At 34.3% G+C, this 16522-nt stretch overlaps 1 protein-coding gene across 1 annotated transcript in view; it reads right to left on the bottom strand.

Annotated features, from left to right (window-relative positions):
• Window positions 1–16522, bottom strand: part of LOC106458209 (thyroid peroxidase-like) — a 105833-nt gene that overhangs the window by 17620 nt on the left and 71691 nt on the right. Inside the window, exons 13-17 of the mRNA XM_022384345.1 lie at window positions 15048–15112; window positions 14691–14801; window positions 7052–7193; window positions 3599–3840; window positions 3213–3386 (exon numbers count right to left, since the gene is read on the bottom strand). Of these exons, the coding sequence (XP_022240053.1) occupies window positions 3213–3386; window positions 3599–3840; window positions 7052–7193; window positions 14691–14801; window positions 15048–15112 (734 nt within the window). The remainder of the gene's footprint in view (window positions 1–3212; window positions 3387–3598; window positions 3841–7051; window positions 7194–14690; window positions 14802–15047; window positions 15113–16522) is intronic.

Raw genomic sequence — 16522 nt, forward strand, 5'->3', positions numbered from 1 at the left:
CAGACTCAATCCCAGTCTCTAACACTGGCTCTCCAAAACATACTTACCACCGCTCACACTAATAGCTAGAATCCCACATTGATAAGGTGGTGGGGCCAGTGAAGGCATCATCCATACAGGAAGCATCTGCATAGATCATGGGTGTGTCGAACTGTGTGTGGGAACTGCACTACATCCAGAACAGCTATGCTCTTCACCCTGAAAGTAATTCTTGTATTGTGGGTGGAATTTTACATGATTTATCCTCACTACAAGCCGGGCCCCAACCAGATTGCTGAGGTTCCACAGCTCGGGGTTGGAATCATGCTCCCAATATCCGACGTTGGTGGCTAGAGTAATTGAATTGCAATATATATATACTTATGTGTGTATCCCAACCTGTAGCCATAGAATGATGCATGCCGAGCCACTGGAATCATGACGAGAAGGTAAGCAACACCAAAGTGGATAAACCTTCACCTCCACCTGAAGAAGTCCGAAAGGCAACACCCCAGGCTCAGAATGACAGGATCTTGTATGCCGTACTCAACCTGAGGAAACAAAACTCATCCAATCTGAAATTACGAACACTCATCCTCACTCCCCAATTAAGTGGGCAAGGGATATTCTACTTCTCCCTATAATTATGCAGAGGACGTGAGACAAACTATGTTCAACAAATGACCCAGGATTGGACCACTATGCTTTCAAAATTAAGAGAAGACAATGAACCCTATTCCATGAACAATGTACTGAACCAGTATTGATCAAAAAGAAGGTCCACACTCAACCCAACTGGATAGCCAAGAGTTAAATCTGAACCAGTATTACAAGTAGGCTCTCACGTAGGTAGGAGGGCCCTAACGTCATCCTCTTCTCCAAGAGTAGAGGAAATTCACTCTAACACAATGGAGGAAAAGCCTCTGTCCACCACCCCAGTGACTGGAAACTGGATGTGGTAAGGATTCCCTAGCTCCAATAGTAGAATTAGGTGGGTAATGTGCATTGGGGAGTCCTGAGGAACAGTGGTCTGAAAACAGTGCAATAAGTGAACCAACTTACCTAAATCAACAGGCCCAGACAATTGGTTGGAACAAACATAGTTAGTACCTTGGGTAACATGAACTGGAGGGAAGGCCTAAAGTAGTAATCCTGTCCCATCCTGATAGAATGCATTCATTGACAAAGCCCAAAGGTGAGGTACTGGAGAACAAATTGCCAGTCGTTAGGTGTTCCAATGAGAAGCCAACCCACTAATCAGAGAGGCAAAATGAGAGCCAATCCAATAGAATTTTGTGATGCAGCATCCATTCTGTTGGGAGAATCTGTGTGAGTTGAGAGAATCGATCTGCTACTACAGTCATCATCCATGGAACATGGCAAGCTAGTAGCATGATATGATAGAAGCATTCCTGAGAAAGGAGGCCCAAGATTTGAAAACAAGAAGCTCTGGACTAAGTAATTCCTTGGTGAGAAACACAAGACACCACCATGGATATAGACAGAATCTATTCTGGGTACCCTCGAATAAGGGCGAAACTAAAATCCCCTGTTGGAGCTGATGAAATTCGAGATGCCAACAACAACAGGGATAAATATAGAAGCAAACAATTGAACCAATGTATATGCAAACAATGGTTCCAGCTCATCATCAATGAAGTTGGTGAACATGAGAAATTTCTAACAAAGAGTAGTATAAAGAAAACAAAAGGTTGGAGTTTAGAGTTGTAAGACCATAGACATACCCTGTCTCATCAAGGGACATTAATGTATTCAGGTGAACTACAAATTCTGCCATAGAACCCCAAAATTCAAGGAGCAGATGTAGTACTAAGAGTCAGAATATGCATCCCTCTGGCGATGGTATGCTAAATCACGAACTTCTCACATCCTTGTCGGGATAAGGCATAACTGTCCCTTCATATAACTTATAAGTAAACCTCCCTGCATGAACCACAATGTCTGTGGATAGAGAGAAAACTAAACAGTCACTCCCAGACCTTGCAGCACTCAAGTAAGGTGCAGGCATAAAAGCAACTGGGGAAAGACCCAAAACATCACATGCTCAATGAATCAACTGAAGAAAACGAATCAAAGGCAGCTTATCCCAAAGTGGCCTTCTGTTGTTTTGTATTTCATTTAAAGACTGTTAATTAACATTGATTGGAACAACATTTAGTCAGGTAAGTTTGTTTTGTGTGAGAAAAGCAGCATTGGGTTATCTGCAGTGTCCACTATAGGGAATCAAACCTTGGACTCCAGAGCTGCAAGACCATAAACTTACCACTGTCCCATGAGGGGACTGAAAAGCCAACAGATGAAACGAAGGTGCAGGAAAAAGTGAAAGTAAATTATCTCCAGAATGTCGAGGATTGCCTTCAACTGCAGCCTCAGAGCACCCTGAAGGAACACCACGGAGTCAAATATATGTCTCCATCTCATTACAAATAATATCACTGACAGTCTCAACTGAGAGTGACCGATCCTCTCAATTGTTGTGCGACGGTAGATATCAGAGGTGGGACGGGATAGACCTGATTGGGCTCCGTGTCAGAAATAATAATTGTAAATTTATACTATAAACCGGATTGCCAATCAGGAAAAAAAAAAGGATTTTTTTTTTTACGAAAATTAACTAGGTAACACAGAGAATATTCAAAATATCTCCAAACAATCGCAGCACTGGGAAACTCACTAGTAACGCTTTGTCGAAAAAAAGCGATAACATTATCTGCATGAGATGTACAGGTACCAGGATAGAGATCACATTGACATAGGTGGAGAGTGTCATGACACAAATATCGCCAAGGGCAATTAAGTGGGATATAAAAGACTGGAGCATGTGAGAAAAAATCAGACCAATGATTAGCTGGGCAAAGGAAGAAATCCTGGCAGTCGTTTAATAACTACAAGTGTGAGAGGAGGTAAGTGTGTTTGGAACACATTTAGCACGTAGGGAATCTAAAAATAATGTTATGCTAAGAGGATACAATATTAAATGGAAAATATGAATGCTGGTAATAAAAACATGAATAAAGTTTTAAATTATTTTTTATAAGGTAAGATACACATTGGTTGTAAAAACCAAAGGTATGTTCTTAAGTTTCTAGGTTAAAATTAATCTATTTTAAATGTTAATTAGTGGATTTGTATTGCACCCACCAAACAGTATTTTTTTTTAGTTCATAGTAATAAAAGCAAGTCACATAAAAGAAAATTTAGTACTAACTAACCTTGGTTCATTGGAGTAAATGTCAGATCATGGTCCACAAACTGGGCAAACTGCATTAACAGCAGAGAATTTTGAATATGGGGAGTGCTTATATCATAATGCACAGTTGTTGAGATTACTCTAGGAGAAGGAAGAGGCTGTCCATTAACACTCAGGATTCTGGCTGCACTCATATCTATTAGGAAAAAGAAAAAACCGAAATAAGTTTAATTTGGGAAAATGTTTAAAATTCAAATGTCTTACTAGACGTAATATTTTTTTCCAGAGCTTGCCCAAAAAGATACAATTTACACAAATAAGCAGCATCTAGTGTTAAGTTTTTTTTCTATTTAAACAACATTATTATAGATTCCTTAAAAGAAAAATTATATAAATGCACTTACTTACCATCCTGATAATGTGGAGGAAGAAGTCGGTCAAAAGTTGTCATACTTTTTCCCAAAGTTGGATTTTCAATATTATTACAATGGCCAGAAAAAGTTCTGAACTTTGAAGAAGCAGCACATTGAAAACCATCGTCATTACAACCTATCTCCTCTGGAGGGTCAATAAACTTTTTAAGGTCAATGTTGGGTAAAGCAGTCATCAAATCTTGCATGATGTCACGTGTGGAACGTTTAGTTGGTTGCCTGTTGTAAGATCATTAACATTCATTAACATTTATTGAATTAAAATAAAACTAGAAGTTTTTTGTTTAGAACTGGAACCTAACAATGATGTCACAGTTTTCCCATATGTCCTTATGAGTTGATAGTGTAGCCTTACTTAACTAAACTGCAATGCTACTTGTCTTCACACTGACTAATATGCTGTGACAGGAGTCCATTGGAGGAAACAGAGCTTTTGCTTTGGCTGGTGCTCAAAACTAAATGATAATTCTAGTATACAATAAATAATTTAACCCTACAGAGATGGGTCTGATGGGTCTTCCTATGGTCAGAGATCAAAGGGCATATCACCATGTTTGCAGACTTACATTCAAAATTTTATTGAACTACTAATTTAGGAATGTCTGTCAGTACGTTTGGCATCAAAGTGTGGACTATAGTTCAAATTTTAGTATTATATATTAGTTAATTTCTTAATTTAAAAATAAATTAAAAACATCTAAATATTGACTTTTGTGTGTCAAGTGGTATGTTGAATGCAACTTTGGTTCAAATTAGATGCTTGTGATTTCCAAATACAAAGTCTATAGTTTCTTACACATTAGAAACTCAAAATACCAATATTGATAAGCTAGAATATAAGATGAGAACCTCCTATCTTTTTTATTCACTGTGATATTATTATATTTAGTGAATCAATCAAAGTGGCCCTGCCCACTCTTTCATTCTAAATATGTGCTTACGTGCATCTATTTCACCCAAGGACGTGTGTATAACCAATCGATAGCTCAGAATGTCCCCCATGTGGTTTTCTCAGCCTCTGTAAAGTGTTTATGTGGGGAACCCTTTCTTTTCATGATAGAATTGAAGCAGTTAGATAGGAGATTATAAAGCTCGAAAAATCATATATTTTTATACCCAAATACAGCTTAGTTACTAAGCCTGATAAATTATAGTGGAATTCTGTGATATTGATATAGTAAGTTATGATTTTTTGTTATTTCGAAATGTATATATAAAACCTAAAAAAACTGTTTTACATCATCTCATGTGAAATTTGGCAAGGCTTAGCAAATTACAGCAAGCAGCAAACAAGTACAAAGTTCATAAGTAGAAGAAATCATTGTTTTCTATACTTCTTTATTTACTGTTCTATGTTTTAAAAAAATAAGCTTAAGAACTTGTTTGTAAATAGTAATAATATATACATATATAATGTATTATAACCAAAATGTGGCTGTATTTTACAAAATACTGGTCCACTAAAACAAAGTCAAGACAGGTCAGTAAAGGCCAGTTTTTTATTACTGGATACTGTAACATAAGTGCATGTGTATCACATCATTGCAACTTCTGTAATGTTAGTCAGACACTGCCAAAAGGTCAATAAATAACAATAATAAACTAACACACACACAAATATATATATATACACGTATAATGTTATGAGATTTTAGCTATTTAGACTAAACATTTGTGGTTTCGTGTTATAATATGTAGTCATTCTAGAAGAAAAAAAGAGTAATTTATATCTATTTCCTCATTTTTTATGGTGGTTAAGAGGTCAGACAAGTCAATCAAACCCATACAGAGATACAATACTGAAAATAATACATAAAATATAAAGTGTTTTTTCAAAAAACGTTTGATGATTAGCTGGAGATTATTAGGAACTTAGAGAAATTCCACATTTGAAATTTTCAATCTTAAAATCAAAATTACTTTGCATGTTGGACGGTCAACATTCAAAAAGAAAATATACACCAACAAATAATTAATATAAAAATATTATATTTTGTGTATGAATGCCTTGTAATGTTTACTGATAATCTGCAAAACTTTGTGAAGCTACTTTTACATTTTAAAATTACAAGCTACAGTATAACTACTTTATGGTTACTTTAGGGGATATGAGCTGGGTGTAATCCACCCACCCGTAGTAAAAGGGTTAAAGGATAATTCAACAATTTATTAAATAACACTAATTTCAGTGTTCACTCAATAAAGTAAACTATAATTTCATTTTCTGTTACAAATATCAAACAAAACTTCCAGTGTTTGTTAAGTAAACTAAACAATAATTTCAATAAATCATAGCAAATTTAGGGATTGAAGGATTAATTCCAGTATTAAGTAGGTATATTAAGCAATAATTTTACTGTTCCCTAAATGAAACAATAATTCCTATGTTTACGATATACAAAGTAAATCCAACAATATGGAGACAAATCAACAGTTCCTGTTTTGTAATTAGCTAAGTAAAGTACTTGAAAACATAAGTACATAAAACATGTATGTATTACCCAAACTAAATTAATTTGTCTATTACTCCAATAAAGGATCTAATGCAACATGATAGCTGGTGATGATATTCAACTGGCTTTTAGCTCCAGAAGGACACAACAGTTTAAAGTATTGCATCATAGAGTCATATGTCAAGTTTCAGAATTAAGAGAAAGAAGAATGTAACAGTACTGCAAATAAATATATTTTTAAAGATTAATAATCTAAAATGGTAGGAATGATACATTGTATACATATTTACTGAAAATTGGTTGTTATAATCAAATTCAATAAGAACCAAGTTGCAAATTGCCAGTATACCAGTTGAAAGCTTCAGTAGCCAATAATTTTGAAATATGAATCTTTGAAACAAATAACTTTGAATTTGGAAGAAAAAAGATTTAGAAATCTATAACACACACACACACATATATATATATATACATGGAGAAAAATGTATATTGCAACAATAACACTTCCTTACTCTACTGCAAATTAAAAATTTGGTTCCAGAAAGAGTAAAGAATTGATACTTCTGATTTCTAGATTGTGAGAATTATTAAAAGGTTTTCATGATTTGATAGAAAGTATGTGGACAACATTTTTAAAATAAGGTCTTCCTCAACAGTGAAAACTATAATTCCTGTACATTTAATAACTTGTATAATAAAATTTAACAAATAAAGTAGTTATCTTATATCATTACTAATAAAAAACATAAATATGTTCACCAAGAAAAAATTCCACTGAAGTTACTGCTAAAACTAGATATCTATAAAACATAAAATGGTGGCAAAAGTAATTGTTCAAAATGGTAGTGACAAAACCCTGTGATGACAATTCAAGGACTTAATATTCATCAAACACTAAAACATGGTAGTAGCAAAATCCTAGGAATGCCAGTTCTAAAACTAATTAATTATGAAACATTAAAAGATGGTAAACGAACCTGTTCAACATTGTAGTAACAAAACCCTGAGATGCCAGCTCTAGAACTAATGAATGATTAGAAATTATCTGAGCCTGGATCTTTGGTCGCAAAAATCCTAAGTGTATGGCTTCTGGACTCCTTTCCTTGGCAACACCAATTTCTAGAATATAATCAATGAAAAGTTAATCTTAAAACCTTATCTGCAATCACTTTATTCTCTCTCTCAGCTTGTGATTCATCTATGGTGCACTTTAACAATAATATATAAAAAAAAAGAATAAACTCTCTTACGAAGCAAGATGTTAGAGATTCCTCTACAAAAGCACATTGCAACACTTGCAGACGTAATTTACAGGGGGGACATGTCCTAACCACTTTTTGAAGTGTGGGGAAATCATACTCCTCACTTTTTTGAAAGACGGGGATATGTTGTTTTTTTAGCTTAACCATTTTCCTCTCAATTATTTTTACATAAAACCAGTTGCCACAACAAAGGAAGTCTAGGACCAAGCAGAAACTCACATAACACTGCAGCTACCTCAGTCTTGGTGCAGCTTGCATGCAGTGTTCAAGAAACAAACAGGCAGTTGATCACTGGCACAAAAGAAGAAGAAACAAGAATCATCTGTCTAGTGAGCTAAATGTATGGTTTTGAAATGTTTTAAATCTCAATTAATATCTGCATAGACAAGAGGGTCTAATTGTAAAAAGTGAACAACATTAGTTGTTAGCACAAAACAACAAATCATGAACATTTTTTCAAATTGATTAGAAATCTCGCTGTAGGAACTGAATTATAGTTCTTTTAAAAAGAAATGTTTGTATTCTTATTTTTTAAGACAACAGTGCCATCTAACCTCAGTGTTGGTTTTTGTTCTTGTTTTGGTTATGAGTTAGTTAGTACACAATTCACCATGGTTTGAGCTTGTTTATAGTCAGGAAGCAAATACAGTTTTTTGGATATTAAAGCATTAAGACATAAAGGAATAAAATCATAAAAGTATAAATATAGGAAACTAATGTCGAAAACATATTGTTCTATTTGTTGTACAAAGGAAGGATTTCCATGTGTGTGACTACTGTGGATGTAAGTAAATAAACTTACTATTCTTTCTTGAACTTTGGAAAGTCTTATGCCTGGTATTATTGATACATAATCTCAACAAAGTGAAATGAATACTTGAAGCACAATGACAGGATGAATCGAAATGTATATGCAACTAAGAACTCAGAAAAGCAAAGAATTTAAAGATTGGTGAAATTGTTTAGTACTAAGACTAACCAGTTAACAAACTCTTGCACTCACAGATTTATTAAATCTTTATGATGCTAATGTAAGAGTTAGTAAAGTAACATCAGATGTTTGTTATCAATTTTGGTAAGTTAGGAACTTGTTTAACTGGCTGTTTTGTGAAAGAACAGGCAGTACATTAACATCCCTGATACCCCCCAAAAGGACTCTTTGTTTATTTGATCTTTTTTTATCATTTCTGTACAAAAAGTGTAGGTTTAGGTGATAATGTGTTCTTAGAAATGTTTTTTTAGCTCCATATATAATTATTCTTGATTAATAAATTTACTAAATATAATCAAATATCCTTTTTTTCTTTATTAAATTTTAAGATTCAACGTTGAAATCGTGGTTAATATTTATAAGTTACAGATTACAAAAGCAGAAACGTATCAATAAATGGTTATGTTATATATATCAAAGCATTTTTACTGGGCCACCTAAATAGTGTTAAGTGGACCAAGAGTTAGCCATCTTAAAAATTAAATGTGTATTTTTGGTTTACAGAAGTTACCAACAATGTCAAAAGCAGCAAAAAGGGAAAAAATTGAGATAAGACATTTTTTTTTTTCCAAACAAAGCAGTTGTAAATATCAGCCCATTACAATCCCTTTTAAAAGTATTAAACATACTAGATAATTGTGGTTAGGACATAACAAAACATAATTTCTATACAAGTTCTTATTATAAACATACTAGATAATTGTGGTTAGGACATAACAAAACATAATTTCTATACAAGTTCTTATTATAAACATACTAGATAATTGTGGTTAGGACATAACAAAACATAATTTCTATACAAGTTCTTATTTTTCAATGTGTCCACATTTTTCTTGAGAAAACATTATTTAACCTAGATAGTAAAATCTTAATTTCAAACAAAGTCTGTATATCTACTTTAAAGAAGTATCTCATTAGAATTGTATTCTTCCTCCTTGTCTTATTATTATTAATTATATTACTTTTGCTACTATTACTTCATTCAGTTTTACATGCCTATTTGTAAAGTAAGAATCCCTATTTCTATGGTGGTTTAGAAAGAAGTGTTAAACAGGTTTACTGTGGTACCTGAATTTGGTATTTCTGCTTTCATGTTTATGTTTATTGTAAGAGGAGGCGATGCAGCGGCAATGGCACAGAGAAATAGAGAGAGAGAATGTGTAAGCAAGGAGGCTAGAAATAGGGAGTGAGAGAGAATTATCAGCTGAACATCAACATCTGCCCAGCACAGAGCCATTTGAGGCAGAAACCATAGAGCTAGAAGGGTTGAAAATAGATGACCTTGGAAATACCCCACATCAACCAAACCCAAGGTTCATTATAGACCAAAAGTTGACAAATAGGACTCTGGATTTTCAGGAGAAATGGTTCAAACATTCTTCATAGCACTACTACAGTCCTTGTTTTATTGCACAAAAGCCTTTTAGAGACAAAAACTCACCACTTGCCAAAAATACAAACCCTACATTTGTATCCTCAGGATTTAGAAATTGTAAAAAAGCCATAAAGAGGTCTGCAAAGTATGCTGATTGCCAATTGCATGAGGTACCAGTAACAACTCATGTTCAGGAGACAAAACCAGTACACACCCAGCTCTCCAGTGCTTTGGCATCAATGCAACAGAAGGCAAAATCTTGCCTGCTGAAGATTGTAAGCATGGTGCAGTTTTTGACATGGCAAGGGTTTTTTGGGGGTCATGAAGAAAAGGAGGGAATGTAAGCCAGCTGCTAAATTTGAGGTCAGAGAATGATCCCAAACTATGTATGTGGTTGAAATGTAATCAGGATTATACCTGTCTTCAATTCAAAACAAGATCCTGAACTTAATGGGCAACTCTATTGTTAGAGATACTGCAAAGTAAGTCAGTTCTCTGCAACTGCTGCCACATTCAGTGATCATTGATGGAACACAAGATATATCTGGCACTGAACAAGAGTCAATCTGGCTCTGCCATGTAGATCAGGATCTGGTGCCACATGAAGAATTTCTAGGTCTCTATGAAATGTTTCCAACAACAGCAGAAAGAATATCCAAGGCTGCCACTGATGTCTTACTGTACCTCAAATTACTCCGTTCTGGTCTTTGTACGCAAACATACAATGATACCCAAGCTTTTCTTAGAAAAGAACAGTCACAATATTTTCACATGTCCATAGTGTAAATCTCATTAATCAGGCAGCTTGTACAGTGTCTCCTGTGATTTGGGATTCTATGCAGTGGGTTCACTAGTTGGAATGCTTGGTTGGACAATCAGGAAAATTTAAGGTAATATTCAGGGCAATAGCTAAGTCTGAGAGTGGATCCTATACTGCTTTGAAACTGATGTGCCCCACAAAGTAGACTGTTCATACCCCAGCCATTCGGTCAGTGCTCAACTAATACAATCTAGTGTTGCTTAGTTTGGAAGAGATGGCTTAATCTAGAACATCAAATTCAGCAACTAAAGCAAATGGACTTCTGGAAAGATTTCAGAAGGGGTAAACAGTCCTAGGACTAATCCTAGTGATGGAGGAATTGGAGAGCCTGAACATCTCTTTGCAAAAGAGAGCACAAATTGCTGTTGGAATACTTACTGCAGAGGTGTTTGTGTCAAAACTTCTTTTCAAAAAAAAAGAACAGAGAAAAGCTTTAGCAAAGCCCACAATAAAGCAAAAGGATTAATCAGCTCCTTAAATATCCAGCCAATTCAGTGCCACACATGAGAAAACCATCCAAGCAATTTACTGGTAAGGCTATGCAAATGCACCAACATCTCCTTTGAAGTACTACAGAGCAAAGTACTACAAGCTTCTAGACACTGCTAATGTGCAGTTCAGAGAGCGTTTCAACCAGAGGCCTGCAGACTTTTGAAACATTGGAGAAAGTTCTCCTCATTGAAGAGATTGACAGTGTTGTGGACCAGTACTCAGAGTTGTCCAGAATGTCATTACATGTACAGTTAGCCATGTTCATCTTAAATTACACCTACAATTTCAGAACTGAAGCTCCAAAAATCTTGAGGGACATGCTGCCTGAGGTCCATGACTTTTTTTGATCAAGTTTGTTGTCCCTGCCTCCTCTGCTGAAGCTGAGAGGAGCTTCAATGCTCTTAGAAGGCTAAGGACCTAGCTTCATAATTATACAAAAGTTGCTTGAACAATGTAGCCATTTTCCACATTCATTAATAATAACTTGATCACTTGAAAAAAAAACACTCTACTAGCAATTTATTGCTGCAAATGACCAGCACAGGAATATTTTCAAATCTTTCTTTTAGAAAAACAAGAAAGTTCTTGTCATCTACTGATTAGAAAGGACAACCTGAAAGTTAACTGTACAGTAAGTTAAGCAATGGCAAAAGAAAAAAAGATGCCTTGTCAGAATTGCATTGTAATGTATTTCCTTCTAAGGCCAAGTACAGTTATGCTTTGAAATGTTTTTTTATGGTTATTTTATTTGTATACTAAAATAGAAATTTTAATAAGATGGGGAACATTCCTGATATTACCATACTGTGCAAATCCAAGTCACAAAATTAATATTTATATAAGTTTAAGAAAATGAGGAATTAATAAAGAGCAATTTCACCTGCTGCAACAGCCAAGATATATACCGTAAGAGTAATATACAGATAATATATTAAACTTATTTTATACATTGCTTACTTTTATTCAAGGACTAACAGTAACACAGTTTTGTTTCTGCTTTTTTTTAAAGGAATTTTAACTGGATAACATTTTCAACTAAAGTTTATATGCATCAGTCATTAACTCAGCAATTTGATTTATTTTGTTTTCTCTCAAGTTATCCTAAATATTACTGATATATAAATGTTATTACTGTTTCATGAGTTGTATTGATACCTAAATATTGTAAAAAGTGTAATATGGCAAACTGGTTCTGTTGAAAGTATGCATCCTATGTATTTCATAATAATATTATTTATGTGGTTATTCTACATAGTTTATAAAAACAATAAGCATCAGTGTATTATGTTCAATGATAAGAATAACATGGGATACATTCACTGGAAGTAAAAGAAGAATAAGTGTGATGTAATGATAATAAGACTGACAATAATGTAAACCACATCATTCTTTAGTGGCCCAGTATGGGTTTCCAATAAAAACAGTCTATTGTACTATTTCATTTATACCTTATTTGTTGTATTTCATTGTCAGTAGGGCATTTTTTTCAATATCATTGTACATCAGCCCAGCTGGGTTACCACACAGCATCTTAGTTTAAATGCTATTTATATCATTCTTTGAGAAATAATCTAAGAGTGTAGAATGCTGGCAGAGCCTGACATTTAATAACAACATATTTGTGATATGCTACCAACATAAGACTAATAATAATTTGTGGTAATTCTAGTTTTGCATAACCCATTAGTGGGGTCGAACCCAAAATCTCTCACACATGAAGCAAGTGTTCTATCAACTGAGCTAAACGGTTAAACCACTAGCAGTTGTTATAAGGTACTTTAACCTCTTAAACTACCACTAATTTAGATTATATCATTCTGTATTGGCTCAGGTTTCAAGTAGAAGAGTGTATAGTATCATTTCAACTAGATCTTGTTTGTTGTATACCATTGCCAACTAAATCTTTTGCTAATTCCATAGCTTATCAGGCCAATTGGGTTGCAATATTCAAAGTCTTAATTAATGCTATTCATATTAGTTGTTTGAGTGACAATAAGACTCAGTAGGAAATGTTTAGCTTATAAAGCATGATATTTTGTAGTAACGTATATGTGATATAAAGTATATATTTGTGTATATCAGGTTGTTACGAAAGTTGTGTCCGATTTTTGAGCCGAAAATGTTGAACAAGATTTAATTAATTTCGATCTCTATCTGATGCTTACTCATGCCCACATAAGTAATACACCTCTTTTACTTTCAGGATATGGGAACATTATTCAAGAAAACGCTTTCAAACTCACCCCATGTTTGATCCGACTAAAGAACACATTCGTTATGGCATGCTCTACGAGTTTCATAGAGGGGTCAATGCAAGTGCAGCAGCAATATCTATCCAGAGCACTTATGGTGTCAATGCAGTAAGTAAAAGAACTTGTAGGAGGTGGTTTTCCCATTTCAGAAATGGAGACTTCAGTTTAAAGGATGAGGAAAGAGAGGGTCATCCAAGTGGACTCGATTCAGATGCACTGGGAGCAGCTGTTTCAGCAAATCCTGCCATTACAGTTAGGGATCTTAGCGAACAATTCAATGTTAGCCATATGACCATCCATCGCGAATTGAAAAGGACCTGTCTGTAGAGAATCACCAACAATGTGTCGATTACTGAGAGGCATTGCATTCACATCAGCACCAAGTGTCTTTTTTTGACAGAGTTGTTACAGGGGATGAGAAATGGATCCTTTATCATAATGTTAAGTGCCGTCGTCAGTGGCTTAGTCTTGGTGATAGACCTGCCCAGCAGCCAAGAGGGGACTTGCATCCAAGGAAGATCATGTTGAGTGTATGGTAGGATATGCAAGGAATTGTCCATTATGAACTGTTAAACAATAAGCAGGCAATCACAGCAGAGGTTTACTGCCAACAACTGTGGCATTTGAAAACAGCGTTGGACAAAAAACGCTCATCCTTAGCAAACAGAAAAGGGGTCATTCTTCACCACAATAATGCAAGTCCCCATACCGCACTAGTAACCAAGGGTCTCCTAAAGGAACTTGGCTGGGAAAAAATTGCTTCACCCACCATATTCTCCCGACCTTGCTCCTCCTGACTATCATTTGTTTAGGAGTTTACAAAATCATTTTGATGGACTTAGACTAACCTCAAGAAAGGAGGTCGAAAATGAGTTAATCTCTTATTTCGGGTCAAAACCTAAGGAATTTTATAAACGTGGCATCCAAAAACTTGTTAACAGATGGAACAAGGTTATCGAAAGCAATGGAGAATATAGTGATGATTAAATACATCTATAAACATCACTATTTTGTTTGTCTAAATTCATTTGAAAATCGGTCAGAACTTTAGTTACAGCCTGATATATATATATATATTTATTTCTTAAATAACGAAGTAAATAGCATTTTAACTAAGGCTTCATATATTGTAAGCCAGTCAGCCTTATAAACCTCTGATACTGAGTAAAAGGCCTCATCACAGTACAATACAGTAAACAAGGTACAATTGAAATACCATTACACACTCTCCTTTAATGACTGGAAACCCCTATTTGGCCAGTAAAGATATGATTTAATCTATTATTAGTCTTATTTCTTATTGTGATATTATATTATATCTATTACTAAATGTCATGATCTACCAGTTAAGTCATTCTACACCCTAGACATAAAAGCCTTAAATTAATGACCAGAAGTTCACACTTGACTAACATATGTCATACCATTAGTCAAAACTGTTCTCATTTCTGTCTGCTGTAACTCTGCAGCTTCATGGAATGCACGGTTAATAGATGCTTCCAAAATTTCTTCTGATATAGACATGCTTGGTGTGTCTGTTAAACACAAAAGTAGTTTTTAGTTACAGCTTTCATTAAAAAGCTGATAATAAACAAAGTAAAATACATACTTTATAAGGCAACACTTATAAATTTGGACAGAATTAACAAACCAAAAGTCTTTATTCTTTAAGAAGTGTTAATATGCAGTTCATATTGAATTTTAACATTATAAACAACAACAACAAAGTGAGAGTACCTGTTTTTTTAACATTATAAACAACAACAACAAAGTGAGAGTGCCTGTTCTCCACCTGGTCAAGTCCATTCGAGGAATAGTTTCAGAATCACAAGTTTGTTGAGCATTCCTGGAAATAAGCCCATAGAAGCATCATAAAAAATTTTTTAAAAGTGTCTGAACAAATTAAGTAGTCTCAAAAAAGCTCAAAATCTTTACAAAATTAAACAATGAATAAACTTTTTGTGACCATAGATAGGCATACTGTGCATTTTATATCTTGTTATGTTTAATATAGAATTTTTTAAAAATGTTCAGTATATTCTGAGAACGTGCAGTTTTTGTATAACATACGGTGCAGGAAGTCACTAAGTTGACTTCATTTTACCTGATTTGTTCCTCTGGAGAGGAAATAATACCTATTCTGCCCATGGTATTGCATGCTATAACACTACACTTTATGCACGAACATAGATGACAACATTATCCTTCACTGGTAGGTCAAATGATACCTCAAGTTTACAGTTCCCCCAATCTTGAATAAGAATGATCAGTCACATGAGTAGAATTAGTCACTTTGATTAAATCCAATGCTTCTCATTAAGTAGAAAACATTAAATTTAACCAGTACTACATAGGATCTCAAGTAAGGAAGTTAATGAGAAGACATCCTGAGGGAAGAAAATCTGTTGTTCAATTCACTAGACCATGTATTGAATGGCAACTGTACACTGTCAACAGAAGTATGCCCACTGTGTGTTGTATCTTTGATACAAATATTGTTCTCATTTTGTATTACATACCATGTACAGTCGTTTTATTTCTTAGCTTAAACTCAGTCAGTTTAGATAACTTCAGCAGTAAAAAAACATTTAAAAATCTTGAGTCACTTTTGCAGATAATTCAAAGAAAAATACAGGCTTTTGAGTTACCTGTAAATCAGTTCTGAACTTCAGCACTCCCTGTTTTTAGCCCTATGGTAACTCAGCCCTAAGTCTGAGGGCTTATAACACTAACAACCAGGTTTCAATACCTATGGTGGGCAGAGCACAGACAGCCCATTGTTTAGCATTGTGTATAATACTAAAACAAAATTAATTATGTTCTCTTAGATATAGTATTACAATAAAGAAATAATAATATTCTATTACATGTGTATTGCAAAATATAATTCCTGATATATGTAATAATACAAAAAAAATCAATTGTTTTAGGTTAAATGTGGTGCAACACAGCACAATCAACACTGGTCTGTTTAATGCAGAGTTACTAAAACACCTTCATTAACAGTATAGTAAATGGTTATTAACCTTTTTGAGACAGGTCGTAGGTGAAAGGTAACATCATCTCGTTTGTTGACTCTCATTCAAAATTTTATTGAACTACTATTTCATGAATTTATGTAAATAAGCTTGGTATCATATTTGGTATAATAATCCAAATTTTAGAACTATACATTACTCAATTTGTTGATTTAAAAGTAAATAATAAAAAAACACAGATAAACATCGATTTTTGTGTGTCACGTGGTATGCTGAAT

This window comes from Limulus polyphemus, unplaced genomic scaffold (assembly GCF_000517525.1).
Source record: "Limulus polyphemus unplaced genomic scaffold, Limulus_polyphemus-2.1.2 Scaffold429, whole genome shotgun sequence".
Taxonomy (NCBI): Eukaryota; Metazoa; Arthropoda; class Merostomata; order Xiphosura; family Limulidae; genus Limulus; species Limulus polyphemus.